Below are 21,697 nucleotides of genomic sequence, written 5' to 3'. Positions count from 1 at the left end.
AAAAGTACAAGCATGCCACCGGAAAGCCTGTTTATTGTTGCATTGAAAATACATCACATTTGTCTTGTCTTTCAAGTCCTAAAGCATTAATCAACACAAATGCTAGATATTTATCTCGTTTTTGGTGTTTCTGTGAGCTTCTGAATGATCATGACATGAATGGTTTGCACCATTCATCACTTGGAAAACTGTTCAATTTTTCCACAATAGTGTCAGTTCACATGCTCCTTGTTCTGGTACTTGAACCACACTGAGAGGAGAGCCGTGGAAAACTATAAAACTATCATTTTATTTGCACCTGACATGTTTCACACACACATTTTCCTGCCCTCCACTTTGATGCAATGCCATCATTCAGTTTGCAAAAAAAGACAGCAGAAAATCTGGGAATTAAAAACATCCTGTCACGGTTTAATAAATCTATTTATGGGGGCATTCTGCCTCCTTGTGGTGTTCCTTCTCTTTAACAGCTGATACTGAATTCTGCTTCAACATGCAGGTCATACAAAGAGGAAAACTCACTGTCAACCTACAGAACTACTTTTAGCGTGTTTGTGGACACTTCCTTCACTAACTGGATATTTGTAATTAAAAACTAAACTAAAACCATGTTCTTTACTCAGCTCAGTGTGTGGAAGCTAAGATCAAAATGAACATCTTGCAAGCAGTCTTTACACATTATCACTGGTGTTTCAATAAAGGAGCAACTTAGTGATGTAAACAATTTGTGCTTTATTGACAAAAGATTGTACAGTTTCTACTGTTGATTGCAAGAGCAATGTTAATCATGCCCATCCCATATTCTAGCTAGCAGAACTGAGCAGCAAAGTGCAAATCCATCTTCCCACTGCCGAACTTTTACTGACAAGACACCTACAGACACCTGACAGAGGGCAGCAGGAAACTGATAACATATCTAGACTCGTGGCTGTTAGGATATGGCAACTGGAGGCATGAAATGGCAATAGATGTGTCACAATGATAAACAGGAGGGAGTAGGAGGGGAAAAAAATGGATAATAGCATCTTTTTAAATGGCCGTGTGTATGAGAGGTCATACAGAGGGTAAAACTTTTTCTATCAGGGACAAAAGTCCACAAACTGGCAGACAGGAGGCGAGTATGTTTAAAAGTTCTGTGTGAGCGGAAAGGAATGCAGTAATTACACTTTTGTTTAAATGAACTTGTGTTGACAGGAGACTTCATCGAAGTCATAAAAGAAAAGCCAGCCACAGGATTTCTGCATAGCAAAATCTGGGCAGTAGATGCAGAAGAGGAGGTGCTTTTTTTTTTTTTTAGTTTAAGCGATGACAAAAAAAAACTTCCATTGCAAGTTCCTATGATACATTATGTTAGTACATTCTGACCTGAATAAACATCCTATATTTAAATGGCTTCACTAAGAGATGACCCATCACCTGAAGATTTGTCACCATTCCCAAATCAATGTTTTATGTGTAGGAGAATTTGTAAACTTATTGATCAGTCATATAAAATCATTAGAGGTAACCAAGGATTTTCTGCAGAAATGTGGGAAATAGTGGAAAAAATGGAATATTCTGTAAAAATAGAAAAAAATATATTCTAAATGAAAATGTCTATACTTTTATATATTTATGTCATTTTGCCAGTGTTTCAAAGTTTACAGTACCTGACTTGCCTATCATATTAAATATAAATTTGAACATAAATAAGTGAAGTTTTCCTTTTGTGTTCATTTCAATCCAGGTGTGAGTACATTTTAACTTCTCTTACATGCCGACTTGCTTTGTATACATATGCTTTCAAGAGATGAATTAATATATTGGATAGCTGCTAGGAGATAAATCTGTTTATAATTTCTGATCAGTAATCAAATATCAATAACCAGGAATGACAACGTAACTTAATAGTAATTCGAACATGTAGCTCCTCGACAATAAAATTAAGACATTAAAAGACAGAAAACAAGAAGGTCTAGTAGGACCATAAGGCAAAAAAGTTCCTAATCAAAGACAAATAAGACCTCTGATGATCCACAAATTCCAGTCAGTTATTAAGTTAGAAAAATAGTAATTAACATGAAAAAAAACAAATAAAATACCAGATAAACAAACAATTCTACAACAAAAAAAACAACAATTCTACTTCACAGACACGACAGCCCCTGCTTTTAATTGGCCTTTAAAGTAAGAGAAAGCATTCGCAGTGAAGCGCAGCATGTAAATAATTATCAAGACCCAGTAAAAGGATCATCAGGCTCTATGATACACTGTCCCTCTGAGCGTTGATCAAAAAATGTAGTCTCGGGTCATCTTAAGGGACGGCATGGCCTCGTTGACGTTCTGGTCCAGGCGGTGATACTCCACTGTGTTGCGGGAACATAAACCATCTTTCCACCGCCGGCTCTGTACCAGGAGGAAGATCTGAAACACAGACAGCAATCGCATAGATCGGTTTGATGAACATTTGCTGATTAAGCTAAACAGAAAAATGAAAAGCATTTCAGGATCAGAATGTTTACTCCAGCAGTAAAATCCACACTTATATCAAGAGAAGAATATTCTACATCAAACGTCCCTCTGCAGACCTGTCAGAGAAGGAACATGTCTACGCAACATATGAGCATCTTCCATTTTATATTTTGAGGCCACAAGTTTCTTTTTACCACACTAACAAAAGAGAGAAAAAAGTGGAAATGGCTCAAATAAATTGTTTCACCTGCTAAATCTTGACTTTCCTAAGACTATGAGATCAATACAGAGTTGATCAGGGTGTCTCTTCAACCTGAAGAGACCCTGTGTGTCTGGGCCTTGATTACTGGGATCGATGGCATTAGCTGTCCAAGCAATCTGACACAACCACTTGCATGTGACATTTTCAGGGTTTGGTGACGTCTCGACCCTCTAGACCAGGATCCTCAATACTGGTCCCTGAGGGCTGGTGTCCAAGTGGTCCAAGCAGTTTTCCAAGTCTCCCTGCTGAAACACACCTGATTCTAATCAGTGTGTATTTAGCAAACGTGCAGAGCTTGTCTAAGTCTGAGTCAGGTGTGTTCCAGCTGGGACACCTGGAAAACTTGCAGGACCCCGGCCCTCGAGGACTCGGACTGAGAACCCCTGTGCTAGACCCTGTGTGTCATGGCGCACAGAGGCTGAAAATAGCTGTTGGATGCATGACGCCCGCCTTCCTGGAGTCTGTGGACCCTGTTTCTTCAGCCAGCCATCGTAAAACAACTGGAGCTGTCAGTGGTATTTCTGTCTTTCAGGTGCTTTTTCCATTTCTCAGCAGCTGACTGACAACCGATGACACAGCAGTGGCCCACATCAGCCAACAAGGAGGGCTGCATTTCCACCACTTGCACATGCTGGAGAAATGGTAGGGATGACAAGGCAAAACATCTCCACATCTTCTGGAAATGCCCAAAATTATACTCATTTTGGGGAAAACATCAGGAGAATTATGCCACTTATTCTTGGGCAGCATCCCACAGAGATGCAAGACACCATTTTATTGATTTACTGGATTAAAGCTCTTGAAATTAAAAACATTGGCAGCAAAAAAAAAAAAAAGCAACCTGTTAACCTTTAAATGGTCACAAAGTGATCCGCCCACAGAAAAAAAAAGGTAAAAGAGATGCATAATGAAAAAGACTGACCTTTTTGCTCAGACTGAGAAAATACTTGCATGACGTAAGATGGGGATATGGATGACAATGAATAACAATGAAATGAGGAATAGAAACTGGTTGCTGTGAGTTTCATTGAGTTTTTTTGCTCTCCTTGTTGGTTGGTTGTTGACTGTTATTTTTCACTTCCTTGTTATGTTCATACATACAAAGCCGTACTATATAGAACCCTCTCACCATGAATCTACCACTTGGTAGATTGTATGCTTATTTAGACGTACTTAAAGCTGGGGTAGGTAATGTCAGGGAGCTAGCAAGATTTGAAAATGGCGCCCTGTCTTGGCTCCTCCCCTTCTGGTTTTGCTCCTTGCGTGATCTAAGACTTTTTTATTCGCAGCTTTTTCCACCAATGATTTTCTCTTTTTCGTATATTCAGCGGGAGGAGGCAAATAAACCGAGCCAGGTCAGGAAATCCTTCCTGCCTTTTCTCAGCCATGTTTGCTTTCCGAGTTTCTTCTTCACTACTTTGTATTTTCACCCTAACATGCTATTTATATGCAGGGTGTGGCTATCAGGTATACGCTGTGGGAGGGGAGCCAGGAGAAGAAGCTTACAGAATATAAGAAATACACTTCAATTCGGTCCGAACATTTAGATTGGTCAGAGTTTTTACAGATTTACAGTAAACTGAGGGGGTCTAACTATATTTCTTATTGTTCATGATTACAAAATGTACAGACTACTATTAGGAAGAGGAACCGCTTCACCCAGAGTAAAAAACACAATGTCTCTGAACAAGAATACCTACTATAGTTTTTATGGCAAGTGCTGGCTGTCACACTTTTTTCTTGCCCTGTGCTGTTCTTGCTTTACAGCAAAAAGACGAAATAAAATTTTTGCGACAAAAAGAAAAACAGAAAACACCTAAAAACCAATGTACAACAAAAAACTGTAAAAACCTTAGATTGAAGATGCTCATTTTTAATTAATTTATCTGTACTAAGTATTTGAAACTGTAATCATTCAAGCACAATTTCTTGTGAAAATGAGGATCTCGACACACACAACCTAAAATGTAATGCAACACCTGGTGTCTTCATCCTGCGCAGCTTTTTTAGCTGTTGTCATACCAACACTCACCTTCCTCTTGTTGTGATAGGTGATGTAGACAATGGCCACCAGGAAAGCCAGGACAACGAGATGAAAGAAGAAATGGGAGTCCTCATCTTCTGTGTTATACTTATTGTCTCCTTTAAAATGGGTCAGCTTTGTATCAATTTGGTCTTTTTCATCTGCAGGATTGCCATAATCATAGTTATCCTCATAAACCCGATTCAGAGCTTCACCCAGATTTGTGGTAGTATCCTCAATATTCTGCTGCTGGTCTGGGTCAGTGCTGTGCACTGTGAATGGGTTTGGTTTGATTTGGGAATTCAAGTCAGGTCCAGGTACTTCAGGCTTCTCTGTTTCAGGTGGTACAGTTTCAAACTCTTTGACAGATAAGGTGGAGGCTTCAGGAACGGGGGGTGATCTGGTTTGTGAAGGAGCTATTTGTGAAGGGACAGGTTTATCTGATGGCTTCATGGTTTTATTGGTTACAAAATCCTGTGAGGGTTCGCCCGCAGAGGAACCAATTACAGTGACAGAGAAATCTCTACCAGTTGCTGAAGAGGATTCTGGTTTATCAGCTGTTGTGATGTCTTTAGAAGCTTTTGCTTTTGTGGTTTCATTGTTAGCAGGGATCACCACGTCAATCAGGGGCATTTTAGTTGTGAGACTCTGGTTAACTGGAGCATGAGCAAAATCATCTGCTCCTTGGGTCAAACTTTGAGATGCATTGAGGTTTTTTACTGTATCTAGGAGGAAGAGACAAAAAAAAAAATGATTGGCAAAATATCCCTGAGAAAAGCACATCACCAATATATTACATATAGAAACTAAAATCTAAAATGTGTCATTTCAGCAAAAACTAGGTACATACGTAAACACTTTCTCCATGATGCAATAAACCCAGATTTATTCAACCTTTTTTACCCCAAAGATTCAACAACATGCTTTAACTAGTAATCATACATCTGACTAAATTATACTGTCATCCTTCAACATCTAGTGAGTAACAAGCTATCTATTTCTCTCACTTTGCTTGAATATTTAAACTAATAATTAATCAAAGAAAATACTATTTAGACCCTTCTGAGAAATTACAGTCCAAATTGTCCCATAAGTAAAAGTAAAAGACCGACTTCATCTCACATGACATATTCATGCGGTGTAGAAACATGCAAATGATTTAGTGTGACTGTTTACTCAAACAACCATTTTTAAACAACACTGCTAACCTACAATAACAGCATTATGCAGGATCTGTGCCTGAACCATAATAATCAAGAGTATGAGAGACATAAACTTTTGTATTTCATTAGAAAGGAAAAACTGCATTGATATCAGTCACTGAATTAAGGCACACTGAAACATGTGGCCAGCCTTCATGCCATAGGGACGTTTGCTGCAAGGTCAGGACGGGACAGGAAAATACTCAGGACTTGAAGCATGGAGGAAAACATTCCCAAGGAAGAAAAGGTCTATTCATGGGCAAAGGCCTTAACCTGTATAAATAATCCCTGAAAAATGAGACCTTTGAAATAGCATCAGTTATGGGCTTTACTGCATGAACAACCAAATTTGCCCACAATATAAAAAAAAGATAAGGTATTGGTGTGTGAGTAAGGTAATAATAGAAAAAGAAACAAGCAGGTCTTTATTTTCTCTTTTCAAATACACTGCGGAGAATATATTATATAAAACAGGCCCAAAGGCAATAAACACTGCTGATTTTACTCAACACCAAATAAACTCCATTACTTGCCTGCTTGATCCCAACTGACCAAACCTGTTTATTTCCACATATTTTCACTCATTTACCAGGCCATGGAAAATCTTATATATCATCCCGGGGAGTGTCCTACATACCATTACAAGGCTGATCTTAAATAAATGTTTTTCCCTCATTTAAAAAAAAAAAAAACTTTTTAAAAGTAGAATTTATGGCTCTGATGCCAAATTACATTTCACAAGTAACTAAAGATACTGATGGTAGATAGGTTCCCTGCAGAAACAGAAACTCAGAAAGTAAACATAAAAAATATTATTCAACTAAATTAAACTGTTATTGAAAAAATAACAGAAAATAATGAAACATTTTGTAAAATGATTCAATAGAGTGATTCACCAATTTGAAGTTTATTTAAAGAGAATAAATGGTTTGAAATAAGAGTTTGGTGAGTTGGTATTGCAGCTAGATGATGAAAGTGACTGAACAGCCTTATTGTTGTCCCAGCTTACTGGAGGTTGACTTCAAAAGGCTTTTCTTTAATGATTCACTGACGGGGTTAATAAAAAGCGCAGATATATGGCACAGTCACATAAACAAAGTAACTTTAGTAGGCCACTATAAATATTTGCTGAGCACGGTCCCTGAAGGGCATCTCGACCTTTCAAAGCCAATGTCAATCTTTAGTTTAAGTATTATAAATAAGACATTTTCAATCAACAAGTCAAGTTATATGTCATGTATTAGGTTTAATGTAGGCTGGTGTGACCTGTTGTGTCTGTTAAACTGGAACAACCTGTTTGACGGTTTTAAAATGCTGGTTATGATGGGAATTTTTCTCCTATTTCCACACTATGTAAACTATAATTGAGACTTTTTTTGTATTCCTCCTAAAGCATACTTTAACAAAATGCTTTCTTTAACCAAACTTTCCTGCACTGATATGAGTTTATTTTAATAAAATAGAATAGTGTTTGACTACTGCACAATAATGAGAGCCTGTTTTTGTCTCTGACTAAACATTAGCGGCTGCTAACGTCGTGCTAACCAACAAGCTACCGCCAGGCTAACGTCACAGAGCTAACTCGTTAGCTTCCTGATGGTAAGTTGAAAACAAACTGTCTCCATCTGAGATATTTCACCAAAAGTGTCATACCGCTTGAGTTGGTATTAGTGGGAGCAGAAAGACAGCCGCTGACAAACAGCTGGAGGAAAATAGCCAGGCAAAATGTAGAAGTATTGCATCCGCTTCGCCCTGTTTTCCCGCACGTCGCCATGTTGACGCGTGACTGAAGAGGCGTGGTTTGGAGTGGCCAAAAATACGAAGGGGGCGTGGCTTATGTGGTTGATCGGCGTGCACAAGCTGGGAAAAGATGGTGGTTTTATCCTAGACTGATCTAAGAGGTTAGCTTGAGTCCGATGTTGAGTTATAGTCCAGATATATCTCAGTTACATATTAATTACACACATTAACTTACCTGTAAAATACACCGTTTACAAACGATCCTTTTTTTTTTTTTTTCATCTTTGTTTTCCCTCCTTCACAATGAATTATGAAGGCAGTGAGATGAGCCTACATCAAAACATTTAACTTTAATATACAATCTGACCAACAATAAAAAGTGAAATAGTTTTATCATTTTGCATGGTGTCTCTTTTTGGCTGTTCGTGGCTTTGTTTTGTTTTATTCATCTTTTACATTGTACCTTCAGTCCTCCTCAAATCTATTCATACCATAGACCAGAGATTATCTTTTTATATACAGTCTATGATTCACAGCCTTCCATAAGAGAAAAGGCTGGATTTACAACAGTCTCTTATAACTGGAGACTGAAAAGAGAATAACAAAAAAATTTGCTAAAATCATTTAGTGATATAAGACACTGTTTTGTTTTGTTGTTGTTTTTTGTTTTGTTTTTTTATTTATTTAACTGAGTTGAGGGGGAAAGAAAACAACTAATCATCCTGGACAAATTAGAGCACTTTTCTGAAAAAGCACTTTACAGAAAACACCTGACTGGAGTGGAAACATCAAAGGATTGTTCAACAAAATATTAGTTTGTGTGTGATGTAACACACATTATTCTATCATATTTGTTTGCTCTTTTAAAAAAAAATTATATAAAACCAGAATTACAAAATTATGTCATGATTTTCATAGTTTTTTCTTTTATTATTACTTTAGTCAATTCTGGCTTATTTTACTGCAGCTGTTTTTTTTTTCCCCTTCGATGGAAGGGTATGAATAAATTAGAGGACAACTGTATTTTTAGTGTATGTGGTGTCATTTATTTTTACATCAATTGATAACTCAAATGTTTTTTTCTCTAACTGGAAGTCAATCTGTCTATTTTTGTCATCACTTCTGCATTTTATTATGGGTTTTTTTTTCTTAATTATTATCCATGTAATTATGGTTATTTTACCTTCAGTCACTTGGTCAGTCGTGTTTTTGTCCATCTCTGTCTTGTAGTTTTGTGTACTTTTAAATAAAATTTAAAATAATTCCTCCCAAAGATCTAGTTCAATGACATTTCTTCTACATGGACAAATAAGGTGAAACTTAAATGTGCTGTGAATGTGTTTGAATTAAAAAAGAAAAAAAAAAAGTTTGAACAATTTTTTCCTTAATATTGAAAAATCTGCAGTCCATAATTTAATATTAAAATTGGTTTAATCTCTCACTGGTTCTCATTTTAGTGGTTTGTTTACTCAGTCTCAGAAATATTAGGTTTGAATAAACAGTTCAGCTCTGACAGACTTGCCTCTCTGAATGTGAAGGGAAGGGATGAAAAACTAAAGTCATGTCTGTTACACTTTAACAGACCCTGATAAACCTGCATATTTGAAGATCTGTGCAGGTCTTTCTCACTTGAAGAGCCAAGTTTAGTCACAAGTGAAATAGGTTATTAGTCAACAAGCCAGTTGGATTATATATACTGAACAGACAACATTATGAGTTGTGTCTACCAGACACATCCAACTGTTAAATCCTGACATTTTGGCATGAGGACCAAATGTCACCAGTGATGTGATGCTGTTAAGTCAGCTGATTCAGCGAGGTGAAACAACCAAAATGTGACTGAAGGGTTCCTGTAAAAAAAGTTGACTTCTCGCTGAAACTATTAGAAATAAGTCATCAGGAAAATGCTAAAATTACCAGCTGTAAAGAATTCACAAAATCAAGCCACTGGTTCAAGATGGTCTTTATTTAATTCAAGGAATGACAATACTGTCAAGTACAATAAGCATGATTCCCATAACCAGTTGTGGAAGACAACCTTTCCTGGAGTGTACTTATTCCTTTCATTCTCCATCCAAAAAGCACAAACTTCCATCAACAGAAGTTCAGTTGTGTGCATCAAGTTTTCCTGCTGCTTTCTCAACCAGGGAGGAGTGACCTGTCTTTGTCCTTGTAAGACTTCTCAAGTGAAATAAACTATGCAAAACCCTCAATAAAATAATATACTTTCTTTTTGCTATATGTAACAAAAAAAAGATTCACACCAAATGCACAGACACAAAAGACAAGTGAGACAAAAACACAGAATGCACACGTCGGGGGTGTAGTGTCTCAGAGCTACTGACAGCTGCTTACAACAGGGACAACTAACCCTTCCCACTGTAGAGTATATCAAGACAAACAAGAGCTCTCAGTGCAGAGGTGCTCGAATAAAACATGTTTCACAACACCTTCGGCGTGAGGAGTGCTTACTAGAGCTAGGCAACAGCATCACCTTGTGGCGTTACCACACAACTGTTTTGCTAACGGTGTCGAGCCCTTTATGTATTTGGGGCTTTTTCTGGTTTCAGTTTTCCCTTTTCGCTGCATTGGTAGGTGGAGACACAAATTAAAGCATTGTGTACTGAAAAGAAAGTATGAGGCCGACATGAATGTACTCAAGGCTACTTTTCCCTTGTAAACTACGCAATTTAGCATAAAACTTCCTGTTAAAAACAGTTGCAGTTTTGTTCTAAACTGGGCTCCTGATCTTGACATTACGATCCCTCAAGTGGTCCTTTAAAAATGAGGCGTTGCTGCAAGAACAATTTGACCTTATGCTGCCTTGCTTCCACTTGTAACAAGTCAAAGGAGAGGGGGGGGGTAATAAACAGGATTTTTTTTTTTTTTTTTTTTTTTTTAATTGGTGAGGGAATGCGTGTGCTGGGAGGACTGGAAGAGTTTCTGCCTTCTCTTCCTTCTATGCCTGGAACTCGAGACCGAGACCAAGCTTGTGGCCGCCAGCATTGATATTTTTGCCATCAAGGAGAGCAGAAAGTGTCAGCTTGATGCCTGTAAAAACAGAAAATTACAGAGAAATTTCCCCATTTAGGATGGTTTGTGTAAACTTTCTCAGCATTTCAATTCTTTTAGACACACAAGCCTCACAAGCACTCACCTGGTTTCAGTGTCTGAGTGTAGCCCAGACCCACGAGGCTGGAGTTGTTCACCTTAGCCTGGGAGGAAACCACAGTGAAACAAACTTTAAATGGTTTCACTATCAAATTAAAAACCGCGACATCCTTAATATTCAATCCCCCATTTCCAAGAGCTAAAATATAATTGTACTAATAAAAGTAATTATATAGATAATTTACACTTTTAATACTTAAGAATTCCTTGCTGCTGAAGTCTGCCTGAAATGTGGATCTCAGACTTCACCAGATAGTAAAATTCATTCTTTATGTCAGTGTTTGCATTTTTGCCCCCAGTTTTGTCTTCAAGTCATATTAAACTCAGTCAGGTTTATATCAGGACATGAACCAGCAAACGTGTCACTTCCTGTCTGTCAGTGCTTTCTGGATGCTTTCATGGTGCATTGGGGTGAATAAACTGTGTTTTTGTACCTTAAAGCAACATCTTGTACATCTGCCTGAGCAAATGATGGATCTCTGAAACACATTGGTGCATCAGAACCACTGAACAGCGTTTGAAGAGTCAGACCACAAGTCTTTTTGAGGCTCAAATATTTGTTTCAGATTCTTTTCTTGTTTTTCTTTTCCCTTCTGAAGCTGATGACTGCAGCAGAGTCAACTTCGGATCTCTCTTGTCCTTAATATCTGTAGGAAATAACCTACGTTTGATCATGAAACAGCTTTTATATCAAATGTGAAACAGGAAAAAGTCCGTCTCACAAAGTTACACCTGTAGTTCCCAAAATCCAAATTCTTACCTTTAACTGGATTGCTAAGAATCATTTGGAAAAAAAACTATGTCAAAGTTCAAATATATATATATATATATATATATATATATATATATATATATATATAAACACACCCACACACACACACACACACACCTCCAACTAGCTATACTAAGAACCAGTCGCTGTAATTGGCTCTGCCTTAAGTGGGATTTGAGAAGCAAAGTGATAAGACAAGACTAAATTAGCCGAAGTCTTTCTGTAACAGACAGACTCCCATTAAGCCTTTGTGGGTTTAATTAGTTTCTCCTTATCCAATTAGCATACACACACACACACACACACACACACACACACACACACACACACACAAAGTCATGTATATGGACATGCATACAGCCACCTTGCCATGCTGGTCAGAGCATACAGTAAAAACTGAAACCCTGACATCTGTATCGTTAGATGTTGTGATAAAGCACCTACTAAATGCTGACTGAGTAGACGGAGCAGAGCTTTGTAATCTACAAATTACATTGAAACTGTGATGAATCAGCAGTGGACACAACCTGTCAGGCTGAAGGAAGTTAAAATCAGTGCGTTTAGATGCAAAGTTGAGCAGAGATACTGTTAAAAGTTTAACCTGGTTATTTACCTGAGTGTTTTTTAACCACTCCGCCATGGCACACTAGTGTGTCTTGAGAGATCATCAGGTGTGCCATGAGAAATAATTCAATGTCACCTAATTGGTCTAAAAAAAACTGCTCTGTGTTCATCCAAAGAGACGAAGGTTTCACACTGAATGAGTAGAAATATGATCAATCATAAAAAAGCTTTTTGTTTTCTGTTTATTTGATTATTTTCAAGACATTTAGTCAAGAACAACTTCATATTGTTAATACAGGATAAAGAGTTTCATTTTGGAACACTTTCAGTTTGTGGTGTGCCCTGTGATGTTTTCTGTGAAAGCACTGATTCAGCTGGACTTGTTTTAGCCTGAAGTCTGTCAGGCTAAAACTGACAGACTTTTTTTTTTGCTTGTTTGTTTGTTTTACTAATAGATGCGCTCAAGTTTCTATTATTTCTGGGTTAAAGGTCACCATGGAGATGTTAGTCAAAGCTAGGGCTGCTCGATTATGACAAAAATTATAATCACGATTATTTTGACTGAAATTGAGATCTCGGTTATTTAACACGATTATGCAGTATTTTTAAACAACGCTGTGCGTCGTGGTGTTCTCAACTCCGTGTCGCGCATTATGACCACCTAATGCACGGTTCTGAGTTGTTTATCCGCTTTTACTGCTTATATAGGAACTATTTTCTGTTGGCCTCGATGTAAGTTTTATGCCAAACAACCGCTGTCAGGCTACAGCGTGTTTCTCTCATTCACCTGTTAAAAGACAGCTGATCTGAACCAGCTGATTAACACGTTGCTATGGTAACACCCCGTACGGAGGGACATTACAGTGATTTAACTCGCAGAACTACGTGTGCGTTTATACAAAAATAATGCAGCCAGTTGTCACTGACAATGGTATAAAGTATGTTTAGGTGAACTTCCACAACCTACTGCAGTTATTCTACATCGACCTGCAGCCGGAGCCGACTGACTGGCTGCCTGGGAGTGCTTTAGGACGGTGAGAGACTCCCGCTGCTCCTTCCTTATAGTAACTGCAGAACAATATGTGCCTTCAAGTCAGTCGCCAAAACACCAGAAAAGTCTCGAATAACTCCAGTAAAAGTTGCTAGATTTGTCGCTAGTCGCTTTTAACAATAAAAGTCACCAGATTTAGCGAGAACAGCGTCTGAATGAAAGCAAAGCGGCTGTGGGAGGAGTTTACAGCACAGCGCTGCAATGCCAGAGACGCTCGATTAGCAACTGAAGACAGCAGGAGAGGAAACTGCAAAGAGAAAAATAATCGCATCCTTTTAATTTTATGATCATTGAAAAACCCAGATCGTAATTGAGATTAAAATCCGATTAATCGCCCAGCCCTAATCAAAACAACCAAGTCCGTTTGCGATTAGTAGAGTGCGTCCATGGATTTTCCCCCTCAACAACATAACCTGGCTGTTATTCTAACTTTGAAATATTTCATACAAATTCAGACAAGCTGGCATGTTGACATGCCTCTTAAAAGTCTGGCTTTGGTCTGACACATTTGGTTTTTTGCCACTTGGACTATTCTAACACTACTAAGTCAAAATATACGGCACTTACTGAGAAAGATGCATCAGGGTCAATCTGATACTTTGCAGCAATGCCGAAGCGGGTGTTGCTGTTCCCAGCAGTCCAGGCCAGGTTCACTGCTGTCTCCAACTGGTCATTTACCTTCTGGTAGATCGAACCTCCAAACTCAGTGCCATCATTTCTGAGAAAATAAGGAATACTTGGAATCTGCTGGAATCTTGCATGTCAGATAATCTCACACCAGTGACTGGACACCCGACCGAGGGAGCACTGTCACTGGTGTAAAGCCAACATTAACCTTTGTCTGACCTCACATAAGCACTCTGGCTGCAGAGCGAAACAGACAGGCTTTGCCAGGGGGAAACAGTGGAAACAAGGCTAACACTGTGACCTGTCTGTCCCTCACGCTCGCTGTCTGACACTACCTCGGCTTGCCAGCATCTCACTCACTCAGTAAATCCCATCACGTGGATAGAAAAATAACCAAGTTGCACTTGGGTGAATAAAAGAAATTCAAATATACAACAAAAAAGTTAGTCAGACATGAGAAAAACAACTTTGGGTTGCATCAAGGGTTAATATAGAAGCACAAATTGCCAACTGAAGAACAAAAAGGAAAGAACAACAAAATATCAGGAAATTTTGTGAACATTGAAGAGGTTCAAGATTTTTCACTGTCATCGTGATCATTTCCAAACCAAAAACACCCTGAACAGCCTCTGAACACAGAGCAGGAGCCAGTAACATTAACTAAAGCAAGCAGGTTTAAGTTTACTTACACATTTGTGTGGAGCTGGAACTCGTCAGTCTTGAATCCGACGGCGAAGTTGCTCTGAGTGATCTTGTTCCTGCCGGCTTCGAAGGTCGTCTGGTAGCCAGCGAGCCAGCCCTCGTAGCCCACCACGGCCGCCCCATGGATGGTTGTACCGTTGATGTCGTAGTGGACGTCACAGCCAAGGTTGATATGTTCACACTTGTAGCCTGTCTTGATCTTTCCACCTTTCTTGCTGGCAGGATGCCGGGGAGAAAAAGCAGGCCGTTAATGTCATGCCACAGCAAGAAATGTCACGTTCCTGTGGCTCTAAAGCAAGCTGGTGTGTGGTTTATTAATAACCAGAGCTGCAGACAGACATGCTCTGAAACAGACTTTATGGTTTGGGCAAAGTCTCTGACTTTTCAAGAGCCCATCCAGCTGTCCTTACCCGGTATTTGGAGAGAAGGAGGAATCAAATGTAAGCTTCAGGCCTTTAGCCAACTGTGGAGACAATAAGGAATGATAAAGTGAAAAAGAAATACATTCATTGTTTGAGAATATTTTTATTAGGGCTGTGACGATATGCTTTTGTCCCGATTCGATTCGATATTTTTGGGTGCCGATTCGATTGAAATGGTGATTCTCACAATTCTTCAATATTGCTGATTTTTGTAGAATACAAACAAAAAAAAAAAAAGTCCAAATTTTATTTATTTTTTTTTGCTCGTAATTTTTCTTGATTTCAATTAGGAAAAAACAACACAGCAGCCAGACCATCATTCTGCTGCTATAATGCCCAAGAAAACAAGTAAAAAGATCAATAAAAACAGCAAAAATAACAAAAAATTGATCATGAATTATTTTTATTTGAAAAAAATGAATAATTTTTTTTAACAGGAAATAAAATCGATTTTAAAGTTGTGAAGCAAAAAAATCCTAATTTTTTCGATTCGATTTTCCCACCACTAATTTTTATCAAAAAAAAAACTTAAAACCCCTTCAAACATATTTTTCAATTATCTTTCTAAAATTCTTCATGAAACATCTCACTTTAAAAGAATGATTATTTTAAAGCACATTTTGAGTTTTATTCTTCACACCACTTCACCTGGTCTTCCAGAGTAATCTCAGTCCCCAGGGTGTTGTCTGTGTTCCACTTCTCTGTGAAGGTCAGTCCCTGCTCCGCCCACTTGTATTTAGTTTCCAACGACCCAGCGACCTTGTTGGTCTCGGTGTTGGCAGAACCAGTGCTGGTGAACTCCTGCACATGAAGTAAATCAAGGTTATGCAGACACATCAACTAGCCAGGAACTTAACTAAAATTTTACCTTCTCACAAAAACATGTTTAATATTGACTGTTAGATGTATAATCACTAAAAGGAGGATTTGGAAGCATTTGGGTGATTTAATCTTTCTTATACATAAACACACTTAATGCAAATTCCTCATGATTCGCAAAAATCACATAAACCTCTCCGGTTTTGAAACATATCATACATGGAACTGTCTACATCCCAGAATTCTCATGTATTTAATCAGAAGCTAATCAATCCTGATAACCTTTGGGAGATCAGATAAGAACTTTACTTTCAGCCAGGAGCTTCTTAAGCAACGATAGGACTCAAATGTGAAGTGGCAACTCTGATAATCTGATAATGACCTGTGACGACTTACCAGTCCACTCTCAGACTTTGTTTTCATGTCCAGCTTGATGAGCCCAAAGCCTGAAACAGACCGCGTCAAAATAACATATAAATGGCAAAGCAACCATAACTATGGAAACACTTATTACTGAAGTGATACAGACAACAAACGTAGCCACTAAGCTAACAGTCGCTGCTATAAATAGGTATTTAAAGAGTGCCTTTAAAGTGTCAAAACTTGTTGAGTCAAATCATTAATTCATATGAGTGAAAGACCCATTTATCTGTGTATTGATCTGGTGGAGCCTGTGAAACAACACTGGTGCTGTCAGGAATAATAGCAAGGCTGGTTTACGAACTCTGATTCCATTTGTGGCTTTGCTCTACGTTCCAACCATCCATCAACCCATCGCAACCTGATGCAACATGTGTGTTTTACCTCACAAGTCACAGCAATCCAAACAGCACATCAACATTTCTTAGATACACATATTTAAATAAACTGTGATAACAATCAGGGCATAGTTGGTCATTTACCAACACTACCAGCAGCACTTTACCAACAGGTTTAATCATTTGATCTCAAACACTTCTTATTTCACGGCTGAATTTGTTTCAAAGCAGAAATTTTTTTTTTTTTTTTAAACAAAGTTTTCCAGCTTATGCTTCAGTCTGGTAATGGTCATCCAGCTACTTGTGAAAGCTCAAAATCCAGACTGTTATCTGACAAAACCATGAAAAGGTTCTCTGTTCAAGTCTCGCTCTAGGAAACCTGAAATCTTATGAGCCGTTGCACAAACACACACATACACACACAACGTCATAGAGAAAACCAGCAACAGCTTGTTTGAGTCCAATAACTCACGACAGTCCCCCCAAACCCTCGTCAGATACAAAGTACTTTTCAGTTTCTTTTAGACGACCTGGACTCAATGATCACTCCCTGATGAAGACATGGACACAGCAGCACCTCTCTCCTCCACCCTCCTCTGAGGTTTGACTCCTGCAGTCTCATCACAACATCCACATTTAAAGGGATGTGGTGGGACTGTTTCCACTTGGAAAAGTAACGATGAACTCTGAATCACCGCTGCCTTGAAAACCAAGGTCCTGGGCTTTAAAATCACTGGATTTATTTGGTTCTGCTTACAAATGGCCATGAGGGTTACTGACAAATGCTGTGACATCACTTGTATTGACCTTTCATTCCAGGAGGTTTTAGAGGATCTAAACAAAAGCACCTTTAAATGACCAGACATCGCCGCTACCTGCGGACTGCAGGTATTTGGGGACTTCAGCATGGCTGTTTGTGTCAGAAAGCATTGATTTTTGTGACAATGCCTATAAATCTGCTGAAGGACCTGTGACTTCCCCGCATGTTAACAGGGCCTCAGTCTCAAACCACCAAGGAGCAGCTGTGTGTATACGCAAACACGGCCCAAAAACATGCTTAGTGAAGTAGTTGTGACACACCTCAGCATATGTTCAGCTAGTGGATGGTGAATCTGGTGTTTTCTTTCTTTAAATGACAGAAAGCTTAAGAAAAGAATCAAGTTTGTTGGTTGAGTAAAAGTAGAGAAACTGATGCTTCTTCAGGCAATTTGACATACAAAAAAAAACAAAAACAAAAAAAAAAAAACCATGAATTGTCTTCATATAGATTAGCACCCACACTAGAAGCATACTACAAGTACGCTATCTCCCTAATACTGAAGTAATAAACCACAGTTTGAGTTGCAGCTTCACAATGACCAAAGATTTTAACATATTTGTTACTTAAAGGGCTCCTATTGTGGTATTTGGAGTTTTCTGAGCTTTCTACAGTGTTACAGTGTTGAATCCTCATCAGACATGTGAACGGCACTGTTTTTTATCACCTAAACACATCTTTGAGTTTGAGTTCCAGCACGCTCTCCGTTCGGTTTCCATGGTAATGAAAAACGCGTCGTTTCAGAGAGTTTTTTCTACTTGGAAATCCTTGTGGCGTCCCGGGGGATAAGGTTCGGTGATTGGTTACCTTCTACTGGTTAACTAGGGCATCAGGCGGGTGGAAAACGTCAGATAAAGTTATTTCCAACGATGGCTGGTGAGTTTACCAAAGAGAGACATCCTGCTGCATTCGTTGCTGTGGGTTGTTGTTTTCCACTTCGTTTTCAGGGTCTGATTCAGGTTCCAACATGTAGGGCTGTATGCTATGTGTTGACATTGTATTTTGTTTTTTTATTGAGTTCATATTAGCCCAATCCTTCTGTTTATGAGACGTTATAATGACGGCGAAAGCAGTTGCGGTGCGCGCTCCCGATGTAGCGCGGTGGCGGGAGGCGGGGCTTAATGCGGAAGAGTCTCAATCTACTTGTTTTGCCCGCAGGCTGATCTGACAGCCTACGGAGAGGGTCGGTCTGAAGTAAATAAAGCAATTTGTGACAATAACTCAATCAATCCAAGCCCTTCTGGTCTCAGAATTAAAAATAATTTAGCCTGAAATGCACATAATAGTTCCACTTTAAGCATCACTGTCATGGCTGTCGGCTATGTGTCATGGTAGATTCATTGAGAATCAAAGCTGATGAAGTGGCTATTCGGTGCTTACCATATCCCTTTGTAAAAACATCCCTGGCGGACTTTCCAAGGTCAACATAAGTGGGGGGTACAGCCATTATCTGAAAAGAAAAAAAAGGGTTTAATGCCTTAAAGGTTTAAGGAAGCTACAGTTTGACCAAACTGAACAGAGGTGGAGCAGCAGTACAGGAGGAGGAGGCGCCAGCTGGAGGTCACTGACAGAAAAGGAATAAACGTCATGAAGTTATAAGCTCCACTAAAGAACATAATGACTCTCAACCTGACATAAAATCATCACATTTGCAGCTCATTACCAGCATTTAAGTTTTAAATTGATACCATAAAATTTTCTTCCAGCACATTATAAACGCTTCAGATGAAGCCTTCAACTTCTAATGACTTCATAGATCAGAGAAAGCAGTGACAAAGTCGCTTGTTTCCAAGCGGAGGTGGCCAAGTTTAGACTGGACAACAATGACCACAGACTGAAGCACAAAGCAGACTGTTTGCCAACGCTCACCCTGCCTGCTCTCGTGTATCTGAGTGACTCTTTGTCCTTCTGTTTCATGAATACTCAGTTGTGCAAGATATTTCATCATTAGAGCAGATGTAGGAGCCATTTTAAACAGAACAACAGTTAACAAGGGGCAGCAGTTGCACACGAGTGTTGATAACATACATGTTAATATTGATAGAAGATAAGACATGAATTTCATGGATGGATATGAATCTTGGGCACACAATCTCTGTTTGTTTTACTTAATTCCCAAAACTGTACTCTCTGGCACTCCAACACATTATATTGGTATGCAAATACCACATCTGGATTCTATAATATCAACTCATTCTATGGTGTAAAATGGTATTAAAATGACATTTCACTTTAAAACTTGGGAGAATAAATCTATCATCATAAAAAAAAGTTAAATTTGTCATCAAGAAATACCTTCAGCTAAACATTACAGCAGTTTAACATGCATTAACAGAGGAAACAAATTAAAATTAAACCAATAAACACAGCTGTGAGATAGAAACTTCAGGTTTAAGTACAAGTTATTACTTGTTAAGGTTGAACTGACTTTAAAAGTTACATTTTTTAGTGATTAAACCAGTGCTCATCAATCTCATTGTCTTTGAGCACCTTAAGAAGTAAGGTGTCATTAATTATAAATGTGAAATTAAGGTATAAATAACATAACACTAACAAATATACAGACAGACTAACATGGTTTTGTAGTTTCAAACTCTTGAAGGAGTGGATGCGACTTGTTACATCAGGTGCATTGCAACATTTTTTAGATCCTTATATTTAGGGACATTTTAGACAGTAAGAATTTAAACAGCTTCAAACCAAGTTCTCCACCAAAACAAGTCCAGATCTTGCTGCCTTCATACAGGTCTGTAAAACCAGTCACCTTGCCTGAACTTGGGTAAACTCAAAACCAGTTCAAGGACTCATGTGCTCTACTTTCATACAATGATTTCCCGAGTATATTCCTCTTTTATTTTAGTCATTAAATCAAAATAAACCATAGTCCACTCTTAACCCCCTGCAATGCTGAAACACTGTTAGACCCAGTGTGTGTGGCTGGTTTTATGGCTTCCACACATGGCTCCATACAGGAAAGCCAGAGGACGTAGAGGACGTGGGACTAGGTGGGGTCTGCATTCATTACTACCTCAGAGAACTAATGTTTCCGATGGTTAACTAAAATGATATTTCGTTTAAGAAAGTTAAATATTTTCATCAATCTAATAACTTTAAAAGGCACCATTTATCGCACATGAGCACGAAGAGACCGTCACTTAGCATCTACCTCATGACAACACTTCAATGACATTTAACTTATACTCTTCTGTAAGAAAGAAAACAAACAATCAGCTGAGAGGAAAACAAAGTTATTCTGAGATGTGTAATGGCCCTGGGGAGACGACAGCACTGGTCAATGAACTGGGACAGAAAGGTTACAGAAGCAGCATCTTCCTGCGCTCGCCTGCTAACAAACTAGCATTAGCTCCCCTTCAAGGTGGTCAGCGGACAAGAGTCCTGCCAAGCAGTTGCCAAACAGTTGTCCATAATGTGTCAACAGGAAAAATATCGATACATTAAGAACCCTGACTTCTTAACAGAAAGCAACTTGTCCAACTACAGAGCACTTTTCCATTGAAATGACCGCACCGCAAGACTTTAGCCATGAAGCTAGCAGCAGATGGCTTATGAAAGCTGCAGGCCGAGCATCTCTGCTGCACGTCGATTTCTAACTCGCTCCGGTTCTGGGATAAACATCCACCAACTGGCGACCTAGAAAGAGCTGTGAAGTAAACACTACAGTAGTTGCAAAGTATAGCAGTTTTAGATAGAAAACATACCTCTGTGTGTCCCAGTCCTGCCGGAGAACGAGCCTGTCAACTGCACAAAGGGAGGAGAAAAGAGAGAGGTGGAGCGGCGTCACGTACGCCATGCGTCAGCGAGCCGCAGCAGCAGTTTGTCATCATCAAAGATGTTAAATTCAGTTAAAAAGCGAGATGGTTCACTGCTTTTAAAATCTTTACACTGGCTTCCAGTCAATCACAGGATATATTTCAAAACCCTGCTGATTGTTTGCAAATCCCAGAATGGTTTAGGGCCAGAATACATCAGTGATATGTTCAAAGAATATAAACCAAGCAGAGCTCTTTGATCCAAAGACTCGGGTCAACTAGTCCAGACCAGAGGTCCAGACCAGAGGTCCAGACCAGAGGTCCAGACCAGAGGTCCAGACCAGAGGTCCAGACCAGAGGTCCAGACCAGAGGTCCAGACCAGAGGTCCAGGCTAACATGGAGAAGCTAAATTTAGCAGTTATGCAAACAAGTGGATAAATCTGCCAGTGGAGATTAAACTCTCACCAAATGTAGAAACTTTTAAATCCAGGTTAAAAACATTTCTTTTCTTATGCGCCTATGCATGACATCTACACAGTGAATTT

At 38.9% G+C, this 21,697-nt stretch overlaps 2 protein-coding genes across 2 annotated transcripts; both read right to left on the bottom strand.

Moving 5' to 3' along the window:
• Positions 1 to 733: 733 nt before the first annotated feature.
• cUnh5orf15 (chromosome Un C5orf15 homolog) lies at positions 734 to 7,707 on the bottom strand. Its single transcript, XM_079248234.1, has 3 exons — positions 7,592 to 7,707; positions 4,746 to 5,461; positions 734 to 2,403 (listed from the first exon to the last, which is right to left on the bottom strand). Exons 2-3 carry the CDS (start codon positions 5,367 to 5,369, stop codon positions 2,269 to 2,271), a joined length of 759 nt encoding a protein of 252 aa, XP_079104360.1. The 5' UTR covers positions 5,370 to 5,461; positions 7,592 to 7,707; the 3' UTR covers positions 734 to 2,268.
• Positions 7,708 to 9,634: 1,927 nt separating this feature from the next.
• vdac1 (voltage-dependent anion channel 1) lies at positions 9,635 to 21,172 on the bottom strand. The gene is made up of 9 exons (XM_079247211.1): positions 21,101 to 21,172; positions 18,762 to 18,831; positions 16,203 to 16,252; positions 15,636 to 15,788; positions 14,976 to 15,028; positions 14,553 to 14,780; positions 13,804 to 13,954; positions 10,836 to 10,893; positions 9,635 to 10,729 (listed from the first exon to the last, which is right to left on the bottom strand). The coding sequence occupies exons 2-9, from the start codon at positions 18,826 to 18,828 to the stop codon at positions 10,638 to 10,640; spliced, it is 852 nt and encodes a 283-aa protein (XP_079103337.1). The 5' UTR covers positions 18,829 to 18,831; positions 21,101 to 21,172; the 3' UTR covers positions 9,635 to 10,637.
• Positions 21,173 to 21,697: the final 525 nt, after the last annotated feature.

This window comes from Telmatherina bonti (genome assembly GCF_933228915.1).
Source record: "Telmatherina bonti genome assembly, chromosome: 10".
In the NCBI taxonomy this organism is placed as follows: Eukaryota; Metazoa; Chordata; class Actinopteri; order Atheriniformes; family Telmatherinidae; genus Telmatherina; species Telmatherina bonti.
The sequence above is the reverse complement of the archived record's forward strand: the minus strand, read 5'-3'. Positions and strand labels throughout refer to the sequence as shown.

Bases quoted from the DNA above. Each gene is read 5' to 3' on its own strand.
- cUnh5orf15 (XM_079248234.1), bottom strand. From the start codon at position 5,369: ATGCCCCTGATTGACGTGGTGATCCCTGCTAACAATGAAACCACAAAA. The intron at 2,404-4,745 runs GTGAGTGTTGGT...TCTGTGTTTCAG, and splicing joins CCTATCACAACAAGAGGAAG to ATCTTCCTCCTGGTACAGAG.
- vdac1 (XM_079247211.1), bottom strand. From the start codon at position 18,828: ATGGCTGTACCCCCCACTTATGTTGACCTTGGAAAGTCCGCCAGGGAT. The intron at 15,789-16,202 runs GTAAGTCGTCAC...CTTCATGTGCAG, and splicing joins CAAAGTCTGAGAGTGGACTG to GAGTTCACCAGCACTGGTTC. The intron at 13,955-14,552 runs GTAAGTAAACTT...TTATTTTCTCAG, and splicing joins TTCCAGCTCCACACAAATGT to AAATGATGGCACTGAGTTTG.